The 26129-nt window shown below is 51.7% G+C and overlaps 1 protein-coding gene across 1 annotated transcript in view; it reads right to left on the minus strand.

The window, feature by feature from the left end:
• LOC139268363 (collagen alpha-1(XXIV) chain) overlaps positions 1-26129 on the minus strand; it is a 420125-nt gene that overhangs the window by 194649 nt on the left and 199347 nt on the right. Inside the window, exons 17-18 of the mRNA XM_070886436.1 lie at positions 22002-22055; positions 19574-19627 (exon numbers count right to left, since the gene is read on the minus strand). Of these exons, the coding sequence (XP_070742537.1) occupies positions 19574-19627; positions 22002-22055 (108 nt within the window). The remainder of the gene's footprint in view (positions 1-19573; positions 19628-22001; positions 22056-26129) is intronic.

The raw sequence follows: 26129 nt of genomic DNA on the forward strand, positions 1-26129 counted from the left end.
CCTGCTGCGCCCGCGCGAGATCCCGGTCCTGAGGCTGCCACTGACTGCGCATTGCAGCACGTGCACGTCGGGATGTGCACAGGGCTGGAGCTGCAGTCACATGGCTCTGGGCAGCCAATCAGGTAAAGTATGTTCTCACTCATAGTAATAGGAGTTTGGTAAGTCCGAAATTCCGATCACTATGAATGAGAAACACCCCCAAACACACAAACACTACATAAAACATTAAAAAAAACCCACCTCACATAAATACACCATGGAAATTATAAAGTTGACCGAAATGTTTTTGAAAAAAGAATATTTGCCGATTTTTAAAAAAAAGTTTTAATTATGGTTTAAAATAAAATTACCTGAGCGGGCAGAGTTTTTAACATAAATATGTGTTTTTAAATTTTAGTTTAATATGTTTTTGATATGTTTTTAAACTCTTACGCTGGTAAAAGTAGGCTATGCGCCTGCTGTTACCAGGCGCAAGAGTTTTAAGGACATTCGAAGGGCAAGAGATGGGCAAATCGCCCAGTCTCTGCCGTGGGAACGTCCTTCTCCCCGAGATGCGGGAGATCTGTCAAGCCAGAAACGTGACAGATCGGAAAAGACCGTTTCCAGCGCGTGCGCATTGCCCGCCGAAAACCGACTTTTCTGATGCCTTGCCGAGTCCGTAGAAAGTCCGATCGGACCAGGGGAGGGCAGGGATTTCTGGGCCCTGAAGTGGTGACACTAATTGAGGTGTTTAAGATGATTAAAGTATTTAATAGATAGAGAGAAACTATTTGCTTTGGTGGGGTGGAATCCAGAACAAGGGGGGCGTCACCTTAAAATCAGAAAACACATCTTCACACAAAGGGCAGTGGGAATCGGGAACTCTCTCCCCCAAAAAGCTGTTGAGTCTGGGGGGTCAATTGAAAATTTCAAAGCTGAGATTGATAAATTTGCGTCAGGTAAGGGTATTAAGGATTACAGAACCGAGCCGGATCGATGGACTCAAGATACAGGTCAGCCCATGGTGTAATGGAATGACGGAACAGGCGAGAATGGCCCACTCCTGTTCCTGTGTTTTCAGTGAAGCAGGTTGACAACTAAATGAGTTGAGCTGTACCATGGGGGGTCTGGAACTCTCGGCCTGAAAGGGTGGTAGAGGCAGAGACCCTCACCACATTTAAAAAGTAGCTGGATGTGCACTTGAAGTGCCGTAACCTACAGTATTTTTTAACCAATAAGGGAATTAAGGGTTACGGGGAGCGGGCGGGTAAGTGGAGCTGAGTCCACGGCCAGATCAGCCATGATCTTGTTGAATGGCGGAGCAGGCTCGAGGGGCCAGATGGCCTACTCCTGTTCCTAATTCTTATGTTCTTATGCTACGGACTGAGAGCTGGAAAGTGGGATTAGGCGAGATAGCTCTTGGTCGGCCGGTGCGGACACGATGGGCCGAACGGCCTCCTCCCGTGCTGTAAGTTTCTGAGATTCTGTGTAAGGTAAACAACCACTTGTGTTGTGTTTGAAGCCCAGTGCCCACCTCACCCAAGACAGGAACGCGCAGGCTCACACAGGATGCTCCCGTTACCAAACATGCAGTGGAGCCGGCATGGACTAGTTGGGCCGAATGGCCTGTTTCTGCGCCGTATATCCTGTGTAATTAAACAATGGCGTTGAACAGCAACCCCCGGCTGCCCTGCGTCGGAATTGACACAGCCCGTGTGTTCATATACAAATGGCGAAGGAACTACTGGCCACAAAGGAACGGTCCCAAGCGCGATTAAAATCCAGCATTTGTCCCAGGCAAATGTATTCGGGAGAAGCTGCTCAAATGACCCAAAGATTTGGAACCATTTATGAAAGATCTGGAAGTATTTAAATTGCAATTTGAAAGCAACATAAGAACAATGGCACGCATATGCGTGGAATAGATTAAACTATTCATTTCCCGACACTCTTCACAAATGTTTTCCTTCAGTTTCAAACTTTGCATAATCAATGTTTAATTATCCCCATGTGATTCCTTGTGCAACCTATCCATAGTTGAAAGTCAAAGAATCGTACAGCCCAGGAGGGGGCCATTCAGCCCATCGTTCCTGTTCCGGCTCTGTGACAGAACGATCCAATCAGCCCCACTCCCAGCTCGTTCCCCACAGTCCTGAAAGATTTTCTCCTTCAAGTATTCATCCAACTCCCTTTTCATGAGTTGCTGTTGAATCTGCTCCCACCGCCCTTTCAGGCAGTGCACTCCAGAGGCATGATTCTTCCAATATATTGTGTACAGGTCATAGCTTTGACATGGGAATTTTACAAGGGGAGAATGCAGTCCTCCGGCCCTCACTTCAGTTTGTATGAACCTTCAGGAACCTACGGGAAATCCAGAAACTCTCACCATATTTAAAAAGTGCTTGGATGTGCACCTGAAGTGCCGTAAGCTACAGGGCTATGGACCCAGAGCTGGAAAGTGGGATTAGGCTGGGTAGCTCTTGGTCGGCCACACGGACACGATGGGCCGAAATGGCCTCCTTCTGTGCCCTAAATGTCTCTGATTCTATACAGTCTTGTGATTGGGTAAGATTTCATCCTGTGAGGTTGGTGATCAGATAACGCGTTCGACAGGAAATTGGGTTGCATTCTCGTAGTGGAGGACTATCATCCAATGAGAGTAGAGCTGTACGGGGCAATGTCACAAAACCAGACCAGGTTCGGCAACGTATGGATTTAAAAATTCTCATCCTTATATTCAAATCCCTCCGTGGCCTCGCTCCCTCCCTATCTCTGTAACCTCTTCCAACCCCCCCCTGAGATATCTGCGCTCCTCCAATTCTGGCCTCTTGAGCATCCCCTGATTGTAATCGCTCCACCATTGGTATCCGTGCCTTCAGCTGCCTGGGCCCCAAGCTCTGGAATTCCCTCCCTAAACCTCTCCGCCTCTCTACCTCTCTCTCCTGCTTTAAGACGCTCCTTAAAACCTCCCTCTTTGACCAAGCCCCTGTCCCAATAGCTGCTGAAGCGGCTCGGTGTCAAATTGTGATTGATAATGTCTCCTGCGAGGCACCTTGGGACGTTTTACAATGTTTGAAGGCGCTATATAAATGCAAGGTATTGTTGTTGGTTCAGGCATACCAGGTTGTGGGGTAACTTTAAATAAGCAGAACTATTTTTTGCCGCACTTCCGATCAGCGTTCCCTCCAATCACTTTCCCGCTGCGCGCGCCCGTTAACATCGGCTGCGCGGGCGCTGTGTGGCCTGGCTTCCAGTGGCAGCAGCTGGTGAGCGCCTTTGCGGGACCTTGTGATCGCGGCCTGCACACCTCAGGGGGAACAGTGCTGGCCATCTCACAAGGCCATTTGTTGACTTGCAGCATGTACTGTCAATCTGGCGTGCAATATTAGCCAAACGCCTGATTGTAAGACGTTTCTCAACTCTTGTGCGAGTGGATGGGCTGGGGTTGGAGATCTGCGTGATGCACGCACTTGTGAACATACCCAGAGGCTTGTGGAGCTGTTTCTTGCGACGCGGGAGTCCTCCCTTTATCTATTGGGGTTCTTGGCCGGGAGGGTGTTGCACGGAGCAGTCCCGTGCAATCGGTTTTTAAGTCAGTTCACGGACTCCCAGGCCGCCTGCAATTTCTGTGGTCTGGAGGAGTCCGTGTTCCACGTGTATGTACAGTGTGCGAGTTTGTAACCCCTCTTCTAATATTTGAAGGGGCTGCTCCTCAATTTCTGGCTGCACTTCAGTCCCACACTCCTGATCTTTGGGCACCCTGTGCGGAGGGGAGCGGGCAGGTCCGAGGGCCTCCTCATAGGACTGCTCCTGGGCCTGGCCAAGGGGGCCATCAGCCGGTCCAGGCAGCGGGCGGTCGAGGGGGTCATTCAGCCCGACTGCCTGCCTTTCTTCCGCGGTTACATCCGAGCCAGGGTGTCCCTGGAGATGGAGCACGCGGGGTCCACCGGTACGCTCGCGGCCTTCAGCCAGAGGTGGGCGCCAGAGGGACAGGAGTGCATCATCACAACAGGGAACAGAATTGTAATTTGACCGTTTAAGGTTCAAAAAGATTTAATGTTAATTTGTGGGTTCCAGTGTCCCTGTAATAAGGGGGCCCTCGGCTTCATAGTTTTATCAAAATAGTTATAGAGCTATTGCACTGTGAGTGGCTTAGCCAGTCAGGTGATGTTCACAAGACTCAATAAAACCCCAGTCCATTGGGTCTAGCTCATCCACGATGAGGTATGCAGTTGTGAGCCTGGTGGATGAACTGGTAATGTGAACTGGTGATTGTTAAACCTTTGTTAATAAACCAAATAGTTCTTAATAGCAATGTGTTGCTATGAATTCTTAAGCAAAGAACCCATGAAGCAAATATATTACAACTGAAACTGGCAAATTAAAACTTCGGTAGCCATGGAGCGATTGGAACACAGGGATAAGACTGTGACCATTTTTTAGGCGTTGGAGGACTGGGAGCCAATGTAGGTCAGCGAGCATCATGATCATATCATAGTCCTTCGAAATCGAGGAAGGCGTGCTGATTCCGGGATGGCAGGACTGATCTATGAGGAGAGACTGGATCGACTGGGCCTGTATTCACTGGAGTTCAGAAGGATGAGAGGGTATCTCATAGAAACTGTTATGTATCTGTAAAGCATGTACTCCCATGTTCTGCCACCAGGGAGCTCATCCCCTGAAGTCCCAAGGGATCTCAGCATCCCTTGGGAGCACTGTATATAAGCCGGCCCCTAAAGCCTGTTCCTCAAAAGATGTTTGAGAGACTGTGGTACAACAAGGCACTCAGACCAGCCCTGAGTCTCATCCACACGAAACTGAGAACGTACACCAAAGAGCTTATCACTTTCCTGGGCAGCGGCATGGTCAAAGTCACCTACGAGGGCACGGTGCACGAACTGCCACTCTGGATTGTCCCGGGCGATGGCCCCACACTGCTTGGAAGGAGCTGGCTGGGCAAAATCCGCTGGAACTGGGATGACATCCGAGCGCTATCACATGTCGATGAGGCCTCATGTACCCAGGTTCTTAACAAATTTCCTTCATTTTTGAGCCAGGCATTGGAAACTTTTCCGGGGTGAAGGTGCTGATTCACTTGGTCCCAGAGGCACGACCCATTCACCACAAGGCGCGAGCGGTGCCTCACATGATGAGGGAGAGAGTGGAAATCGAGCTGGACAGGCTGCAACGCGAGGCATCATCTCCCCAGTGGAATTCAGCGAGTGGGCCAGCCCGATTGTTCCAGTACTCGAAAGTGATGGCACTGGTCAGGATTTGCGGCGATTATAAAGTAACTATTAATCGTTTCTCGCTACAGGACCAATACCCGCTACCTAAGGCAGACGACCTATTTGCGACGCTGGCAGGAGGCAAGACGTTCACCAAGCTCGACCTGACTTCGGCCTACATGACGCAGGAGCTGGAGGAGTCTTCGAAGGGCCTCACCTGCATCAACACGCACAAGGGACTGTTCATCTACAACAGATGCCCCTTTGGAATTTGGTCGGCTGCAGCGATCTTCCAGAGAAACATGTATGGAGAGCCTACTCAAGTCGGTACCACGCACAGTGGTCTTTCAGGACGACATATTGGTCACGGGTCAGGACACCGTCGAGCACCTACAAAACCTGGAGGAGGTCCTCCAGCGACTGGATCGCGTAGCGCTGCGGCTGAAGAGGTCGAAATGCGTCTTCATGGCAACAGAAGTGGAGTTTTGGGAGAAAGATCGCGGCAGACGGCATTCGGCCCACAGACGCCAAGACAGAGGCTATCAGGAATGTGCCCAGGCCACAGAACGTCACGGAGCTGCGGTCGTTCCTGGGACTCCTCAACTATTTTGGTAACTTCCTACTGGGGTTAAGCACCCTCTTAGAGCCCCTACATGTGTTATTGCGTAAAGGTGAGAACTGGGTATGGGGAAAAAAACAAGTAATTGCTTTTGATAAAGCCAGAAACATTTTATGCTCCAACAAGCTGCTTGTATTGTATAACCCGTGTAAAAGACTTGTGCTAGCATGTGATGCGTCGTCGTACGGAGTCGTGTGTGTGTTACAACAAGCTAACGTTGCGGGGAAGTTGTAACCTGTCGCCTATGCCTCCAGGAGCTTGTCTAAGGCCGAGAGGGCCTACTGCATGATTGAGAAAGAGGCATTAGCGTGTGTGTTCGGGGTAAAGAAAATGCATCAGTATCTGTTTGGCCTCAAATTTGAGCTGGAAACCGATCACAAGCCCCTCATATCCCTGTTCGCTGAAAACAAGGGGATAAATACTAATGCCTCAGCCCACATACAAAGGTGGACACTCGCGCTATCAGCGTATAACTATACCATCCGCCACGAGCCAGGCACCGAGAACTGTGCGGATGCTCTCAGTCGGCTACCATTGCCCACCACGGGGGTGGAAATGGCGCAGCCTGCAAACTTGTTGATGGTGGCGCAGCCCGCAGACTTGTTGATGGTCATAGAAGCGTTTGAAAATGATAAATCACCTGTCACGGCCCACCAGTTTAGGACTTGAACCAGCCAAGATCCTCTGCTGTCCCGAGTATAAAACTGTGTACTACATGGGAGCTGGGCCAGCATCCCCGTTGAAATGCAAGAGCTAATCAAGCCGTTCCAGCAGCGAAAGGACGAGCTGTCCATTCAGGCAGACTGCCTGTTGTGGGGTAACCGCGTAGTGCTACCCAAAAAGGGCAGGGAGACGTTCATCTCAGATCTCCACAGCACACACCCGGGTATAGTAATGATGAAAGCGATAGCCAGATCCCACGTGTGGTGGCCCGGTATCGAGTCCTGTGTACGACAATGCAGCGTATGTGCTCAGTTGAGCAACGCGCCCAGAGAGGCACCACTAAGTTTGTGGTCCTGGCCCTCCAGACCATGTTCGAGGATCCATGTCGACTATGCGGCCCGTTTCTCGGTAAAATGTTCCTGGTGGTGGTGGATGCTTTTTCAAAATGGATTGAATGTGAAATAATGTCGGGAAGCACCGCCACCGCCACCATTGAAAGCCTGAGGGCCATGTTTGCCACCCATGGCCTGCCTGACATACTGGTCAGCGACAACGGGCCATATTTCACGAGTGACGAATTAAAAGAATTCATGACCCGCAATGGGATCAAACATGTCACCTCGGCCCCGTTTAAACCAGCCTCCAATGGGCAGGCAGAGCGGGCAGTACAAACAATCAAACAGAGCCTTAAACGAGTCACAGAAGGCTCACTCCAAACCCGCCTGTCCCGAGTACTGCTCAGCTACCGTACGAGACCCCACTCGCTCACAGGGGTGCCCCCGGCTGAACTACTCATGAAAAGGACACTTAAAACCAGACTCTCGCTGGTTCACCCCAACCTGCATGATCAGGTAGAGAGCAGGCGACAGCAACAAAATGTAAACGATGGTCGTGCCACTGTGTCACGGGAAATTGATCTGAATGACCCTGTGTCTGTGCTAAACTATGGACATGGTCCCAAGTGGATCGCGGGCACAGTGATAGCTAAAGAAGGGAATAGGGTGTTTGTAGTCAAACTAGACAATGGACAAATTTGCAGAAAGCACCTGGACCAAACGAGGCTGCGGTTCACAGACTGCCCTGAACAACCCACAGCAGACACCACCTTTTTCGAGCCCACAACACACACCCAAAGGATCAACGACACCACGCCAGACCAGGAAATCGAACCCATCACGCCCAACAGCCCAGCAAGGCCAGGCTCACCCAGCAGCCCTGCAGGGCCAACAACACACCAGCCCAGCGAGGGCACAGCCAACACACCAGAACAGACATTTGTACCGAGGCGGTCCACCAGGGAAAGAAAGGCTCCCGACCGCCTCACCTTGTAAATAGTTTTCACTTTGACTTTGTGGGGGGAGTGATGTTGTGTATCTGTAAAGCATGCACTCCCATGTTCCGCCATCAGGGAGCGCATCCCCTGAAGTCCCAAGGGATCCCAGCATCCCTTGGGAGCACTGTATATAAGCCGGCCCCTAAGGCCTGTTCCTCACACTGGAGTGTCTTAATAAAGACTGAGGTCACTGTTACTTTAACCTCCCTGTGTGCAGCCTCATCTGTGTCAGGAACACAATAGAAACATTTAAAATTCTGACGGGGTTAGACAGGTTAGATGCAGGAAGAATGTTCCCGATGTTGGGGAAGTCCAGAACCAGGGGTCACAGTATAAGGATATGGGGTAAGCCATTTAGGACCGAGATGAGGAGAAACTTCTTCACTCAGAGAATTGTGAACCTGTGGAATTCTCTACCGCAGAAAGTTGTTGAGGCCAGTTCATTGGATATATTCAAAAGGGAGTTAGATGTGGCCCTTACGGCTAAAGGGATCAAGGGGTATGGAGAGAAAGCAGGAAAGGGGGACTGAGGGAATGATCAGCCATGATCATATTGAATGGTGGTGCAGGCTCGGAGGGCCGAATGGCCTACTCCTGCACCTATTTTCTGTTTCTATGTTTCCACTCTAACAGTGAGTTCTCAGGTGACTGAACAGTCCAATACGAGAACCACAGTCCCTGTTACAGGTGGGACAGACAGTGGTTGAGGGAAGGGGAGGGTGGGACAGGTTTGCCGCACGCTCCTTCCGCTGCCTGCGCTTGGTTTCTGCATGCTCTCGGCGACAAGACTCGAGGTGCTCAGCGCCCTCCCGGATGCACTTCCTCCACTTCGGGCGGTCTTTGGCCAGGGACTCTCAGGTGTCGGTGGGGATGTTGCACTTTATCAGGGAGGCTTTGAGGGTGTCCTTGTAACATTTCCTCTGCCCACCTGGGGCTCGCTTGCCCGTATAGGAGTTCCAAGTAGAGCGCTTGCTTTGGGAGTCTTGTGTCGGGGCATGTGGACAATGTGCCCTGCCCAGCGGAGCTGATCAAGTGTGGTCAGTGCTTTGATGCTGGGGATGTTGGCCTGATCGAGGACAGTAACACTGATACGTCTGTCCTCCCAGGGGATTTGCAGGATTTTGGGGAGACATCATTGGTGGTATTTCTCCAGCGACTTGAGATGTCTGCTGTATATGGTCCCCGTCTCGGAGCCATACAGGAGGGCGGGAATTACTATAGCCCTGGCGATGATGCACAGTGGGTGATGGGTGAGTGGGACTTGGTGTGAGTTAGGACACGGGGCAGTGAGCACAGAGGGTGATAGGTGAGCGGGACTGGGTGCGAGTTAGGACACGGGGCAGTGAGCACAGGGGGTGATGGGTGAGCGGGACTGGGTGTGAGTTAGGACACGGGGCAGCAGAGTTTGGGATGTGCTGAAGTTTATGGAGGGTGGAAGTAGGAGACTGGCCAGGAGAACCTTAGTTTAGTCGACTCTGGACACATGGATGAGGAGATAATTTTACAATGACAGTAACAGGATACAGACGATTCACTGCATGTGAAGCCTGATCCCATGGCAACCATTGCTTCAAATCAAGAACTTGGAGAAAGCATTGTTATCTGTGATACACTCCGATCATTATCTCATTTTAAAGTAATTGTTGGGGAAGTTCCCTGCTGTTTGGCAACTTGATCGAGAGGCTTCCTCACATGGCCAAGCAACAACTGGCATGTGGTAGAGTGACCAGCAAAGGCCCGCTACAATTGTTATAGCGGTCTGTTGCGACCAGCTGAATATAAACCTTTAAATTCCTGCAACTATCAGCCTGCATTATACAAGAGAGTTAAAGTGGCACTTACTGCCAGCCGGGGCTCAGTGGGCAGCACCCTCGCCTCCGAGTCAGAAAGGTTGTGGGTTTAAGTCCCACTCCAGGGACTCGAGCACATAAATCTAGGCTGACACTCCCAGTGCAGTGCTGAGGGAGTGCCGCACTGTCGGAGGGGCAGTACTGAGGGAGTGCTGCACTGTTGGAGGGGCAGTACTGAGGAAGCGCCGCACTGTCGGAGGAGGAGTACTGAGGGAATGCTGCACTGTCGGAGGGGCAGTACTGTCGGAGGGGCGGTACTGAGGGAGTGCTGCACTGTCGGAGGTGCAGTCTTTCTGATGAGACGTTAAACCAGGTCCCTCCTGCTCTCTCGGGTGCACATAAAAGATCCCATGGCCACTATTTTGAAGAAGAACAGGGGAGTTATCCCTGATGTCCTGGGGCCAATATTTAATCAACATAACAGAAACAGATTCTCTGGTCATTATCACATTGCTGTGTGTGGGAGCTTGCTGTGCACAAATTGGCTGCCGTGTTTCCTACATTACAACAGTGACTACACTCCAAAAGTACGTCATTGGCTGTAAAGCGCTTTCGGACATCTGGTGGTCGTGAAAGGCGCTATATAAATGCAAGTGTTTTGTTTCACAGCACCACGCTGTTCTTTATCAAACCTTAAATACATAAAGAACTGTGCGCTTTGCTTCCAAAAATTCTCAGAATAATTGTGCAGCACAAACGATTCTGGTTAATGCGTGAAATTGGAAATTAGTAGCAGATGCCCATCAAGGTCGAACGACCCCAGATTTATCCGGAAAACTCCAGACATATTCTTGCTGAATCCCCCTCGTTAAAAATATCATAATACATTCCAGCAGACACCATATCTTAATTGTTTATTAACAATGATGTAAGTTAATGCACATGTCTTTTCCTGGAATGAGGTTTAAGAAAAGCCTGGCTTCCACTGAACCCAAAAATTGGTTCTCAAGTTTAATAGTACCTCATGATATCCAGGAGTTGATAATAGCCACATGGGGGCAGATACTAAATACTCTGTCAAATGCTTCCGATATTAGTGCAGAAACATAATGCACTTATAAAGGCAGGAACACAGGAACAGGAGGAGGCCATTCAGCCCCTTCAGCCTGTTCCGTCATTCAACGAGATCATGGCTGATCTGTATCTTAACTCCATCTACCCACCTTGGTTGTGTAAGACTCATGAGGACGACACCAGAACGATCAGGAAAGATTGAACAGCCTGGGGCTCTTTACTCTAGAATAGAGAAGCCTGAGGGATGTCCCGATAGAGGTCTTTAAAATTATGAAGAGGGTTCGATAGGGTAGACATAGAGGAGATGTTTCCCCCTGTGGGGGAGACCAGAACTCGGGGCCATCAATATAAGACAGTCACTAATAAATCCAATGGGGAATTCAGGAGAAACTTCTTTACCCAGAGAGGGGTGAGAATGTGGAACTCGCTGCCACAGGGAGGGGTTGAGGTGAATAGTATCGATGTATTTAAGGGGAAGCTGGATAAACACATGGGGGAGAAAGGAATAGAAGGATATGGGGATAGGGTGAGATGGAGAGGGGTGGGAGGGGGCTGGTGTGGAGCATAAACCCCGGCACGGAGCAGTGGGGCATAAACCCCGGCACGGAGCGGTGGGGCATAAACCCCGGCACGGAGCGGTGGGGCATAAACCCCGGCACGGAGCGGTGGGGCATAAACCCCGGCACGGAGCGGTGGGGCATAAACCCCGGCACGGAGCGGTGGGCCCAATGGTCTGTTTCTGGGCTGTAAATACTTTGTAACTTGCTAGGCCACTTCAAGGGGCATTTAGAGTGTAAGACTGGTGTCAAACTCAGGCTAACTAGATAGGTTCCCTTCCCCGTAGAACCTGAATGCACAGTTGGGGCCTGAAATTGGTGGACATACCGTCCGCGGATCGCCCACCATCGCCAAATTGATCAAAAAATACCCACATACCGCCCAGCGGGAAATTCACCAGCGACATACCGCCGGGCGTTGCCCACACGGAGCACCCTACTGACCCCAAAGGTCCGACATTGGTCACAGACCACCAACATACCACCGGAGCTGCACACTGTCTGAAAAACGGAGGTTTTATGCCGAAGGTATGTCGGCGAGGTGTAAACTACAATACTCCTCCCCCACCACCACACCCTCCCAGCGATCTATTCCCCCAGCGATCTCGTCCTCCCATCCTCAGAGATCCAAACCTCCCCCCACGGAGATCTAACCTCCCCAAGATCGCCACAAGTAGAAACATCCTCCATACATCCACCCTCGCAAACCCTTTCATAACCTGAAAGGCCTCCATCAGGTCACCCCTCACCTTTCTCTTTTCTGCAGCAGAGTGCCCCAGCTTGTTCAGTCTTCCCCGACGGGTATAACCTCTCAGTTCTGGTATCATCCTTGCGAATCTTCTCTGCACCTTCCCCAGTGCCTCTATATCTTTGACATCGTGAGCCGCCCCGACCTGTGTGAGAACACCGCCGGCCCTGGAACATCGTGGGGGAAGGTGCGGCCAATGAGGGTACGGGGCCCAGGGGAGCCGAGGGCCGAGGGGCAGCACGGGCCCAGCCCACACTGTGCGATATATGTGTGCACTAGGTGCGTGCAGCAGAGCAGGTCTCCAGTCGTCCTGGTTAACCCTTGCCACTGGACCAAGACCTCGCTCTGTCAAGCCCGTGTGGTGGCTGGTGTGCAACGGTCACCCCACGTTAAAACAAACCCACCCACAGGTATCTTCCGCCCCCTCAACTGGAGTTCAGGATCTGGAACATCGGGTCCTTTATTGAAACATCTGTGAACTCGTGTGGAAGCAAGTCATCCTCGTTCGAGGGACCGCCTACGAAGATGGTCTTTTGAACAAAAATGGAGACCAGAACTGTGCGCAGTGCTCCAAGTGCGGTCAAACCAAGCTTCGATACAGGTTTCGTACAACTTCTCTGCTTTTCAATTCTGTTGCACTGCCAGGATATTTGGAGACACATTGCCGAACGATATTATCTTCACACTGCTTCATGCTCTCATATCAAATTCTTCTCTCTGCTGTTTTGAGTGAAGTGTTTGAAATGAGACGAGAATATCATTTAGTATCGCTGCCAGGCTCCCGTTGTTAAAGTTGTGTTGCAAAACGCAGAAGCAGCAACAGTAACAGAAGTGGTTGAAGGCAAGTGCTCAGTGAACACATGCCAACCACAACAGAGGTAACACGAGGAACAGGGCACATGTGTATTTTGTTCAAATAAACAATGGAAACTTTCATCTTTCTTCGCGAAGCAAACTCCCCAAAGCCGGTTTTTGGAAGTGCCTGAAGCCGAACATGTGGCTGTACACCGGCAGTGTGCATTTGTTGGTGAAACTTTCTGAAACCTTCTACACTTACAACACACTTCGAAGCCAAAGCCACAGATTTATCTTTACAATCTGCACTGACCAAAACATCGAATGCTGACGGCTGTAGAGTGCTCGCATTTTAAACTGTGAAAGATTACTTTATCCCACTGTGTTATGGCTTACACAGGAACAGGAGGAGGTCCATTCAGCCCCTCGAGCCTGTTACACAGGAACAGGAGGAGGCCCATTCAGCCCCTCGAGCCTGTTACACAGGAACAGGAGGAGGTCCATTCAGCCCCTCGAGCCTGTTACACAGGAACAGGAGGAGGCCCATTCAGCCCCTCGAGCCTGTTACACAGGAACAGGAGGAGGCTCATTCAGCCCCTCGAGCCTGTTACACAGGAACAGGAGGAGGCCATTCAGCCCCTCGAGCCTGTTACACAGGAACAGGAGGAGGCCATTCAGTCCCTCGAGCCTGTTACACAGGAACAGGAGGAGGCCATTCAGCCCCTCGAGCCTGTTACACAGGAACAGGAGGAGGCCATTCAGCCCCTCGAGCCTGTTACACAGGAACAGGAGGAGGCCATTCAGCCCCTCGAGCCTGTTACATAGGAACAGGAGGAGGCCCATTCAGCCCCTCGAGCCTGTTACACAGGAACAGGAGAAGGCCATTCAGCCCCTCGAGCCTGTTACACAGGAACAGGAGGAGGCCCATTCAGCCCCTCGAGCCTGTTACACAGAAACAGGAGGAGGCCCATTCAGCCCCTCGAGCCTGTTACACAGGAACAGGAGGAGGCCATTCAGCCCCTCGAGCCTGTTACACAGGAACAGGAGGAGGTCATTCAGCCCCTCAAGCCTGTTACACAGGAACAGGAGGTCCATTCAGCCCCTTGAGCCTGTTACACAGGAACAGGAGGAGGTCCATTCAGCCCCTCGAGCCTGTTACATAGGAACAGGAGGAGGCCATTCAGCCCCTCGAGCCTGTTACACAGGAACAGGAGGAGACCATTCAGCCCCTCGAGCCTGTTACACAGAAACAGGAGGAGGCCATTCAGCCCCTCGAGCCTGTTACACAGGAACAGGAGGAGACCATTCAGCCCCTCGAGCCTGTTACACAGAAACAGGAGGAGGCCCATTCAGCCCCTCGAGCCTGTTACACAGGAACAGGAGGAGGCCATTCAGCCCCTCAAGCCTGTTACACAGGAACAGGAGGAGGCCCATTCAGCCCCTCGAGCCTGTTACACAGAAACAGGAGGAGGCCCATTCAGCCCCTCGAGCCTGTTACACAGGAACAGGAGGAGGCCATTCAGCCCCTCGGGACTGTTCCACCATTCAATGCGATCGTGGGCGGATCTGTACCTTGACTCCATCTACCACCTTGGTTCCGTAACCCTTAATACCCTTACCCAACAAAAATTCTCAGTTTTGACATTTTCAATTGGTCCCCAGCACCCACAGCCTTTGTTGGGAGAGAGTTCCCGATTCCCACTGCCCCTTGTGTGAAGAAGTGTTTCCTGACATCACCCCTGAATGGCCTGGCTCTAATTTTAAGGTGACGCCCCCCCTGTTCTGGGCTCCCCCCCCACCCAGAGGAAATGGTTTCTCCCGATCTACCCTATCAACTCCTTTATTCATCAGTTAAACTTTAATATACAAGGGAGTTTTTGTCAAGTTTATTTCGCTCAGAATGGGAATGAGACAGGAACCCTTCCTTAGCGATTGTTTTAAATTTAAGAGCCACGCACATCTGCTGGACAATTGTTACTGAATGAAGCACAATTGAGACGTTCCTTACCCTTCATCTTTCAGGTTAAACTACTGGAGAGTTTGAGAACTCTGAGAAAGGGTGATATACGGGCTAGATTTTCCCCCTCTCGTGGTTAATGGGTGGAAAGGTGGTACGTGTAGAGGTTAAACCTCCCTTATCCGGAACCCTCGGGACCTGGCCTGTTCCGGATGAGAGATTTTTCCGGACGAGGGGTGGTCACATTAAATTGGCTGGTACAGGTACTGAGCAAGGGGATATTGGAGCTGGCTGGCTTGGGGCTGAGGGTGTGGCAGAGAGATCATGGAGGGGGGCGGTGGATCACGGAGTCAGGCCAGCGATTGCGGGAGTCGGCGGCGAGGAAGGATTTCAATTTGTTCATGTCGGAGCTCTGCGCATGCGCCACCCAGTGGCCGGGAATGGTTCTGGACGAGGGGTGGTTCCGGATAAGGGAGTTCTGGATAAGGGAGGTTCAACCTAGACTTCTCGTTGGCTGCAAGATTTTAATTCTAGTCCACTTCTTTTGCCGACCTAGAATTTTCATCCTTTCATATTTTCTACTGAATTCCTATTAGCTTCCAGATTACACTGGAGCGGGTGCAGAAGAGATTTACAGGATGTTGCCTGGATTGGAGAATTTTAGCAATGAGAAAAGATTGGAGAGGCCGGGGTTGTTTTCTTTGGAAGCGAGGGGAGACCTAATTCAGGTGTGTAAAATTATGAGGGGCCTGGATAGCGCGGATAGGAAGGGCCTGTTTCCCTTACCAGAGGGGTCAATAACCAGGGGCTTGGATTTAAAGTAATTGGGGGGAGGTTTAGAGGGGATTTGAGGGGGATTTTTTTCACCCAGAGGGAGGTGGGGGTCTGGAACTCACTGCCTGAAAGGGTGGTAGAGGCAGAAACCTGAAGGAAAAAGATTTGTAGGGCTACGGGGAAAGGGCAGGAGAGTGGGACTAGCTGAGAGTCGGCAGGGGTTCGACGGGCCGAATGGCCTCATTCCGTGCTGTAACCGTTCTGTGATTCTATGATCTGTTACACGCTGCCTGAAAAGGCGGTGGGAGCAGATTCAACAGTAACTTTCAAGCGGGAATTGGATAAACACTTGAAGGGGAAAGATTCACAGGATTTAAAAATGTTCATCCTTGTGTTCAAATCGCTCCATGGCCCTCGCCCCTCCCTATCTCTGTAACCTCCTCCAGCCCCACAACCCCCCGAGATGTCTGCGCTCCTCCAATTCTGGCCTCTTGTCCATCCCTGATTTCCATCGCTCCACCATCGGTGGCCGTGCCTTCTGTTGCCTGGGCCCCAAGCTCTGGAACTCCCTCCCTAAACCTCCCCGCCTCTCTACCTCTCTCTCCTCTTTAAGATGTTCCTTAAAACCGACCTCTTTGGCCAAGCTTTTGGTCACCTGCCCTAATATCTCCTCGTGTGGCTCAGTGTCAAATTTTGTTTTGTAAAACTCCTGTGAAGCGCCTTGGGATTTTTTTTTACTTCGTTAAAGGTGCTATATAAATGCAAGTTGTTGTTCAGGAGAGAGGGGAGGGAGAAGGTGGAAACGTAATTGCCCAGTTAGTTTGACCTGGGCTGTGCTCCCGCTCCCTCCCTGTTGGGCCTGGGGAGCTCTCAGGCGCCCAACTGTATCAAGGAGGAAATCAGAGCAGTGACCCTCTCACTCAGGTCCCTCGCTCACTTTTCCCAGACTTTTCCAAAGGGATGTAGCAAGCTCAGGATTAAGGAGCTGAAATAGATGGCCTTCCCGCCCACTGCTGAAATTCCTCTGCAGGATCCGGCAAGTGCCGCTTTCGGGGTGGCCTGGCGCGGGCGGGAGCTCGGAGCTCGATTGCAGCACTCGGCCGTCCGCTGATGTCGGCGGGCGTTCCCCAGCGGCTCTGCCCTCCCGCCCGCGCCAGGCCACCCCGAAAGCGGCTGGAGGCTAGTCTGTCCCCGACGGGGAGTAGGAAGATGCTGAAAAAAAGGTTAGTGAACTTTTTGTAATTTATTTCTTTACCTGGATGGAGGGGGGGGGCGGTTCCCCTGACCGTCTCCCATGTTTTTTTTTTTGCTGATGCTTTTTATTTCCAGCTCTTCGACCGTCCGTGGGCCAGGCTCCATCCTCGCCCGCACTTGGGCGGCAAACACCACTCCCGCCGAGATTGGGAGCGCCTGCCCGCTGCTGTCCAGATCGGCGGTGTATGTCTTCCATTTGCCTCCCGCCGACCTTCGAGGGACCTCGCCAATGAAAACCCCGCCCAAAGAACCATCCAGTATCTCGGCGGCCATCGGCGGGCTATTGGGCGGCACTTGGGGGGGGGCCCTCACTAAATTCGGGCCCTATGACTTTAATCAGACAGGATGGGGCAACTTTAACCTCCTGCCCTATTTACCACAGAGCGCCCCTTCAGTATCGAACATTTGTGTTGGTTCATTGATCTCTATCGGCACAGGCTAGAGATTCGGTGCATTTGCACTTCCCGCTAGTGCCCCCAGGGGGCGCAAATGCCTTACCGCCCGGGTGCGACACTGTTAATGCCTCCCGCCATATTGGGCGGGTGTTTAATGGCGGCGCTACGGCGTGGCACCCCGGATCTCTTGCGCCCAGAGATTGTGTCGTCATTGCCCCGTGCACAGCGCCCCGGTGTTTGCGCCCGGTTCCCACCCCCTGCGGCAGCGCCGGGTGAAAACACCGGCTGCGGCAGCGGGTGCGGATCGTGGGGGGGGCGGCGTTACCGGGGCGGTGATTAAAGGCAAGGTGGCCAAGTCAAAAACGTACCTTCTTGTTGCCGCTCCTGAACCGGTTTCTTCCCGGGGTTCTGGCCGCGAGCGCTCAGCCCAGGACTCTGCTTTGAGCGATGGGCTGGTCCCCCGCTCCATGGTGGTCCAGCTAGGACCCCTTCTTCTTCTGCAGAGCCCTTTAAGGGAGGGAAGGAAGGGCCCCTCGGACACGGCAGCGCTGCATGGCCCAGTGAGCAGCCCCGTTGTGGCGCGCGCTCCGTTAGTGCCCCAGGGGGGGAAGCAGAGCACTTGATCAGCATATTGCTTTCCGCCTCATGTCTTTATCTAGCTTTCCGTTCTAACTGCGTCTAAAGCACGAGAAAAGTAACATACAAAAACAGATCGCGTTCAAAGGCCTTCGCACGGTATGTCGCACGCAATTGTTTCCTCATCTCAGTACCGTACATCATCATCATCATCATCATAGACAGTTCCTCGCAATCTAGGAAGACTTGCTTCCACTCTTAAAATGAGTCCTTAGGTGGCTGAGCAGTCCAATATGAGAACCACAGTCCCTGTCACAGGTGGGACAGTTGAGGGAAGGGGTGGGTGGGACTGGTTTGCCGCACGCTCCTTCCGATGACTGCGCTTGATTTCTGCATGCTCTCGGTGCTCCTGGATGCTCTTCCTCCACTTAGGGCGGTCTTTGGCCAGGGACTCCCAGGTGTCGGTGGGGATGTTGCACTTTGTCAGGGAGGCTTTGAGGGTGTCCCTGTAACGTTTCCTCTGCCTGCCTTTGGCTCATTTGCACTGATGGCAATAGCCCCAAGCCATCTCTAAACAATTGCTGTGAAAATGTATCGGTGGTTGAGCTGCCTGTTAATAGGAACATCTGAACATGGTTTGAGTTGTTTCCCAAACATTCTACACAGTGTCATCAATGGGAATAAGCAGAAATCCTGCGGTTTTGAAATGGGGTTTCGATGAATAACTTTGACATTATGACTATTCCCACCCTCTCCTGGTTGGCCTCCCATCTTCCACCCTCCGTAATCTTCAGCTCATCCAAAACTCGGGCCCCCGTGTCCTAACTCGCACCAAGTCCCACTCACCCATCACCCCCTGTGCTCACTGCCCCGTGTCCTAACTCACACCCAGTCCCACTCACCCATCACCCTCTGTGCTCACTGACCGTGTCCTAACTCACACCCAGTCCCACTCACCCATCACCCCCTGTGCTCACTGCCCCGTGTCCTAACTCGCACCCAGTCCCGCTCACCCATCACCCCCTGTGCTCACTGCCCCGTGTCCTAACTCACACCCAGTCCCGATCACCCATCACCCCCTGTGCTCACTGCCCCGTGTCCTAACTTGCACCCAGTCCCACTCACCCATCACCCCATGTGCTCACTGCCCCGTGTCCTAACTCGCACCCAGTCCCGCTCACCCATTACCCCCTGTGCTCACTGCCCCGTGTCCTAACTCGCACCCAGTCCCACTCACCCATCGCCCCCTGTGCTCACTGCCCCGTGTCCTAACTCACACCCAGTCCCGCTCACCCATCACCCCCTGTGCTCGCTGACCTACATTGGCTCCCGGTTAAGCAACGCCTCGATTTCAAAATTCTCATCCTTGTTTTCAAATCCCTCCATGACCTCGCACCCCTCTCCCAACCTCAGTACCCTCCTCCAGCCCGAGAACCCCCCGAGATGTCTGCGCTCCTCCAATTTTGGCCTCTCGCGCATCCCTGATTATAATCGCTCCACCATTGGTGGCCGTGCCTTCAGCTGCCTGGGCCCCAAGCTCTGGAACTCCCTCCCTAAACCTCTCCACTCCTACCTTCCTCCTTTAAGATGCTGCTTAAAACCTCCCTCTTTGCCCAAGCTTTTGGTCACCTGCCCTAATATCTCCTCGTGTGGCTCGGTGTCCAATTTTCTTTGATAATTGCTCCTTAAAGGCGCTATAGAAATGCAAGTCGTTGAGCGGGAATCATGAACATTAAGAGTTAACGTTGTTTAGTTGATATTTATATAGCCCGGCCTGTTACAAATTAAAATAAAAGAAGCCAATAACAATTCATGACCTTGAAATTCTTACCTCAGGTCCCGGAGGTCCTTGTAAACCCTGTGGCCCTGCATCACCAACTTTGCCCTGAGATGACAAGGAAATATTGCATCAACCAATCCTCTCCGATGATCAGAGAAATAAATAAAACATTTTCCACACTAAGTTAACTTCAATTGGAATTTTACTGAATACACTTCATCCTTTGGGGAAATAAATCATTTTGTTCCAATTCTGTGCACATTTCTGGTCTGTTTTCATTTAGGAATTACCACTGAGTTTCTATCCAGCAATATTTTGGCTCAGATTTTGCTGTAAGTGTAAGGATGTGTGAATGATGCTCACTGTTACTGACGCACAAGTCGGCCGGCAACTTGGTTGGTGGAGGGAAGGCCCCGTGAATTGCAAATCGCCGCAGGTTGCTGGATGATTCGCCCTTCGCCTCGGGAAAATGGCATCTCACCCTCAACCTCCCCATGGGTTGTTGCATTAATTAACCATTAAACTCGTCGCAAAACGTTACCTCCAGTACCCTTTGAACCACATGCTAATTGTGAATGAATGGCAATCAACGTCTCTGGCCCAGAGAGTGAACAATTATAAGTGTGGAGTATCTTTCCTGCAGATTGTAAATTGTTGCTGGAGATTTTTTAAATGTCAAATTTTAATTGTTGTTTTAATTGCAATGGCTTCTCTTCCCGCTCCCGCATCGTTATCTCTGGTGTCCCCCAAGGATCTATCCTTCAAACCCTCCGATTACTCAGCTACATGTTGCCCCTTGGCGATATCATCCAAAAATATCCGTGCACCAATCAGGAGGTCCCGTGCACCAATCGGGAGGTCCGTGCACCAGTGAGGAGGTCCCGTGCACCCGTGCACCAATCAGGAGGTCCGTGCACCAATCGGGAGGTCGCGTGCACCAATCGGGAGGTCCCGTGAACCCGTGCACCAATCAGGAGGTCCGTGCACCAATCGGGAGGTCCGTGCACCAATCGGGAGGTCCGTGCACCAGTGAGGAGGTCGCGTGCACCAATCGGGAGGTCCCGTGCACCCGTGCACCAATCAGGAGGTCCGTGCACCAATCGGGAGGTCCGTGCACCAATCGGGAGGTCCGTGCACCAAACGGGAGGTCCCAGGGCACCAATTGGGGGTCCCGTGCACCCATCACCAGCTCCCGTGCACCAATCGGGAGGTCCGTGCACCAATCGGGAGGTCCGTGCACCCATCAGGAGGTCCGTGCACCAATTGGGAGGTCCGTGCACCAATGGCGGGGTCCCAGGGCACCAATCGGGAGGTCCGTGCACCAATCGGGAGGTCCGTGCACCCATCACCAGCTCCCGTGCACCAATTGGGAGGTCCGTGCACCAATGGCGGGGTCCCAGGGCACCAATTGGGAGGTCCGTGCACCAATCAGGAGGTCCGTGCACCAGTCGGGAGGTCCGTGCACCAAACGGGAGGTCCCAGGGCACCAATCGGGGGTCCCGTGCACCCATCACCCGCTCCCGTGCAGGCCATTCACCAGCTGCTGCCGCTGGAAAGGACACAGTGCAAATTTCAAGGGACCACACAGGGAAAAACAAATGAGAGGGATCACTGATTGTGGATTCTACCTCCATTTGTGAACTTAAAGGGCTGGAAATTCGGCTGGAGAGTTTTTAAGGCGCTAATGTTGGGCGGTCGCTAAATGTAGTGCCGGGAAATGGTTAGCGACGGGAGCCATAAAGTTCAGTAGTTGCCCCCTGAGAGTGGAGCGCAATGCTAAGGAAGGCGTTCCACACCTCTCTTAGGGCGCTAGGCCAGGAGAGCAACTGAATATCCCGCGTTAAAGAGCCGGTCTGGGAACGTCCTGAGAGAGGCCTGCCAGCAAAAAACACAATCGGAACAAAAAGCACACAAAACATTCCCCATACATTACTCGCCCCAAATAAGGTTAAGCCGCAAAAAAAAAAAACACTTACCGCATCCAGAAGTTCCTTCCCATAGCGCCCTGGGACAGCTCTTCACGCCAGCTTTCTCTGGCGGGGTCACTGGGGGGCGCTCTGGGTGCCGAGCCAACCGAATGTTGTATTGGTGTCGATATCGGGGGCGGGGGGGGGTGTTGCACACCGGCGCGGCGCTCCTGGGCGATACTGCTCAGCCCCGTCGGTACCGGCACACCGAACCTGCCGAATGGCGCGACTGCCGACGCTCGCGGCTGCAAACCCTCTAGCGCCCCGTTGCGTCCCTCGCCAAGGGGGAGCTATCCAACCAAATTCCTCCCCCAAGGACTTTTTTGTAAAGAGACTAAAGGTACCACGTTAAAGCACAAATACCCCCTCTCCCGTTTCCGTTGTTCAATTGCATGAATTCTTCGTTCAATTTAACGCAAGCGTGTCGCTATTGTCACGGCAGGCGAATGGGATTTGTGACCAAGCTGGATTTGAGTCATGGCATTACAAGCTAAGTAAGATATTCGACATACCTGAGGCCCTGATTTCCCTCTCGCTCCCGATGGTCCTGGCAACCCGATTGTGCCCTTAATAAAAACAGCAATACAGGTCATATCAACGGCAATCACACTGGCCCGGCAATATTCGCAATTATGCTCGGAGATTTTGGTTACTTGACACTGGTATTATTCGAGTGTGACCACTTCCGCTGCTACTAATATTATTACTGTTACTACTGCAAGCATTGTGATAGGAACATTGGAACAGGAGCAGGCCATTCAGCCCCTCGAGCCTGCTCCACCATTCAGTGCGATCCTGGCTGATCTGCGACCTAACTCCATCCACCCGCCTTCGCCTCCATAATCCCTTAATACCTCTGGTTAACTCAAATCTATCGCTCTACGACAATTGACGCAGCATCAGCTGCCGCTTGCGGGAGAGAGTCCCAAACGTCCGCCACCCTCTGTGGACACGGCGCCTTCAACTCAGAAAAACGGGCCGAGGCATATCGTGGAATCAAAAGAGGAATCAGGATTGTATGCACGGGACTTTGGCCAAACAGATCTGAAAGGCACTGAGGTATTGGGGGAACAGAGGGGACAGGGATATGTATAAACATATAAACATAAACATATCTTATAGAAACACTTAAAATAATGAAAGGGATAGACAAGATAGAGGCAGAGAGGTTGTTTCCACTGGTCGGGGAGACTGGAACTAGGGGGCACAGCCTCAAAATACGGGGGAGCCAATTTAAAACCGAGTTGAGAAGGAATTTCTTCTCCCAGAGGGTTGTGAATCTGTGGAATTCTCTGCCCAAGGAAGCAGTTGAGGCTAGCTCATTGAATGTATTCAAGTCACAGATAGATAGATTTTTAACCAATAAGGGAATTAAGGGTTACGGGGAGCGGGCGGGTAAGTGGAGCTGAGTCCACGGCCAGATCAGCCATGATCTTGTTGAATGGCGGAGCAGGCTCGAGGGGCTAGATGGCCTACTCCTGTTCCTAATTCTTATGTTCTTATGTTCTTAAATACAGAGATCAACAAAGAATTAGTAACATGCTCTCCAGCCCCCGCCCCCCCACAAGCCCTGCCGTGGGCTCACTCACCCCCCCCTCCCCGCAGGTTTGGGGGCCGTGCTCTCATGGGCAATGGCCCCCTTCACTTTGGGTGGGTTTCTGACCCTGGTAGCGGTGCCCATTATGCACCCCCACGCCCCGGCCTACTGTTGCCAGATTTAAGCCCAGTGGGCGAATCCTCCCAGTGTTTCCAGTAACCGGTGATCTCAGCCTTCGCAAAGAATTCCACCGTATGACTTTCCCCAGTACTGCTCACTCAACCTGACCAGCAGCATGCGGAGAAACAGCATGGGAGAGAGAATTCTGTCCCGCTCTGCTCTCAGCAATGTCTGCACAGATTGTTCGCACTCTTTAAATGTTATGCTCAGAACAGCGAACAAGAAAAGGTGTTGTGGTCCCCAGTGTTTAATGGGATGACTAAGTCTTTTTACACAGAGTTTAAATAAATGAGAGTTTGGCACATATATTTCCTGCGTTACAACAGCCTTCAAAATAGTACGTCATTGGCTGTAAAATCCTTTGGGACGTCCTGAGGTCGAGAGAGGCGCTCTAGAAATTCAAGCAATTGGGAAGTCAAATGCCATGATGTCCTTTATTGCAAGGGGGTTGGCGTACAAGAGTAAGGAAGTCTTGCTGCAATTGTACAGGGCCTTGGTGAGACCACACCTGGAGTATGTGCATTGTTTTGGTCTCCTTATCTGAGGAAGGGCGGTACAACAAAGGTTCACTGGATTGATTCCTGGGATGAGAGGGTTGTCCTATGAGGAGAGATTGAGTAGATTGGGCCTATATTCTTTTGAAGAATGAGAGGTGATCTCATTGAAACGTATAAGATTCTGAGGGGGATCGACAGGGTAGATGCAGGGAGGATGTTTCCCCCGGGGCTGGGGAGTCTAGAACCAGGGGTCACACTCTCAGGATAAGGGGTCGGCTATTTAGGACTGAGATGAAGAGGAATTTCTTCACTCAGAGGGTGGTGAATCTCTGGAATTCTCTGCCCCAGAGGGCTGTGGAGGCTCAGTCGTTGAGTATATTCAAGGCTGGGATCGATGGATTTTTGGACTTGAGGAATTAAGGGATATGGGGATCGGGCGGGAAAGTGGAGTTGAGGTCGAAGATCAGCCGTGATCTTATTGAATGGCTGAGTGGGCTCAAGGGGCCGAATGGCCGACTCCTGCTACTAGTCCTTATGTTCTGAAGTCTTTCTTTTCTCTTTACTTTAGTCAATGTGCCCGTCTTGAGTATGATGACACAGTAAAAGCTGGAGCCAATAGCACCAGCGATGCTGCCTCAATCCAGCCTCCACAACCCTCCATCACCATTCGGGTCTCCATCGCTCCAGAACTGCCCCGGCGTCCCCGGGAATTGAAGGTTCTCCGGGGCAACGGCAAACCCAGGAAAGGAATGTTCCGGCATTAAAATAAGTTTAGTTTTTTTCTTTCATTTTCTTTGAACACTTTTCTTTATTAGTTATAAAAATATCTGGGATGAGGAGAAAAGGTTGTTTGACTGACAGTCAAGAATCATCCAATCAGGTAACAGAGAGGCTGTTTGCTGTCTGATTGGCTGCGTGGAAGGCGGGGCATGTTGAGTGACCAATGGTGGGAGTGGGGCCCCGCGAGGGTGGGGCGTGTCAAGTGACCAATGGCGGGAGTGTTGGGGCGGGGCACCGTGATGGTGGGGCATGGCGAGTGACCAATGGCGGGAGTGTGGGGGTGGGGCCCCACGAGGGTGGGCAAGTCGAGTGACCAATGGTGGGAGTGTGGGGGCGGGGCCCCACGAGGGTGGGCATGTCGAGTGACCAATGGCGGGAGTGTGGGGGTGGGGCCAGTAACTGGAGCTCCCAATAGGTGGGGAGGAGCGCGACTTTCCCGCCGTGTGATCGATGCAAACTGTAAATATGTTCTTTAGAAATAGGTTTACAATCTTGCTACACCTAGTGCACAGAGACAACCTTTTGTTCTTATTCCCGCCACTGTGTGTGCCTACAACAACAACTTGCATTTATATAGCACCTTTAACGCAGTAAAACGTCCCAGGGCGCTTCACAGGAGCAATTATCAAACAAAATTTGACACCGAGCCATATCGGGAGATATTAGGACAGGAGCTGGGTCAACGAGGTGGGTTTTAAGGAGCATCGGGAAGGAGGAGAGAGAGGTAGAGAGGTGGAGAGAGGTTTAGGGAGGGAGTTCCAGAGCTTGGGGCCCAGGCAGCTGAAGGCACGCCCACCGATGGTGGAGTGATTATAATCGGGGATGCTCAAGAGGGCAGAATTGGAGGAGGGCAGAATTGGAGGTGGACAGAGATCTTGGAGGGTTGTAGGGCTGGAGGAGATTACAGAGATAGTGGGGGGGGGGGGGAGCGGGGGGGTGGTGAGGCCATGAAGGGATTTGAACACAAGGATGTGAATGTTTTAATCGAGGCATTGCCGGACCGGGAGCCAATGAAGGTCAGCGAGCCCTTATAGTTAATGGCTCTGTCCCATACTGGCTGATTCTCACTAGTTAGTCGCGAGTTAGTGATCTGAAAGACTGAATGTTACGTTTAAGGGGTGCATTTTGCCCTCAGAGTTGGACACATTTATTTTGCATTCCTGGAATCTGCGCACTCTGAATCATGAATGGCAAGAAACATATTTAACACTCAGGCAAAAGATTACAAATATATCTGTACCGAATACTTAGGGAAAGATCTGTACCTTGAATAACTTTTGAAGTTACACGCTAACGTCAGAATGCGTTAAACAACCCATTTCAGATGAATAACATCGTCAAAATAGTATGCACAGTAAATTGACGCAAACGCATTAAGCAGAGTACTGAGAATAGCAGGGAAATATTAGCTCCGAGAAAGCATGGTTCTGTTTCAGAAAAGCTGCTCACAATTTATAAACATATGCGGCTCATGAAATTCCATCAACACATCAGGCTGTTCCTGATTTCCTTGTGAATTGCTCAGCTAGGCTACCACACACACCGACAAAGTTACTGTGCCAAGGATTTCACCATAGGCAGATTTTTAAAACACTCTTTTGTCCTGTTATTCGGTTTAAAAGTGGCGAGGTTTGGGTCAGCACACT

The sequence above is a fragment of the Pristiophorus japonicus genome, chromosome 8 (genome assembly GCF_044704955.1).
Source record: "Pristiophorus japonicus isolate sPriJap1 chromosome 8, sPriJap1.hap1, whole genome shotgun sequence".
NCBI classification, from domain to species: domain Eukaryota; kingdom Metazoa; phylum Chordata; class Chondrichthyes; family Pristiophoridae; genus Pristiophorus; species Pristiophorus japonicus.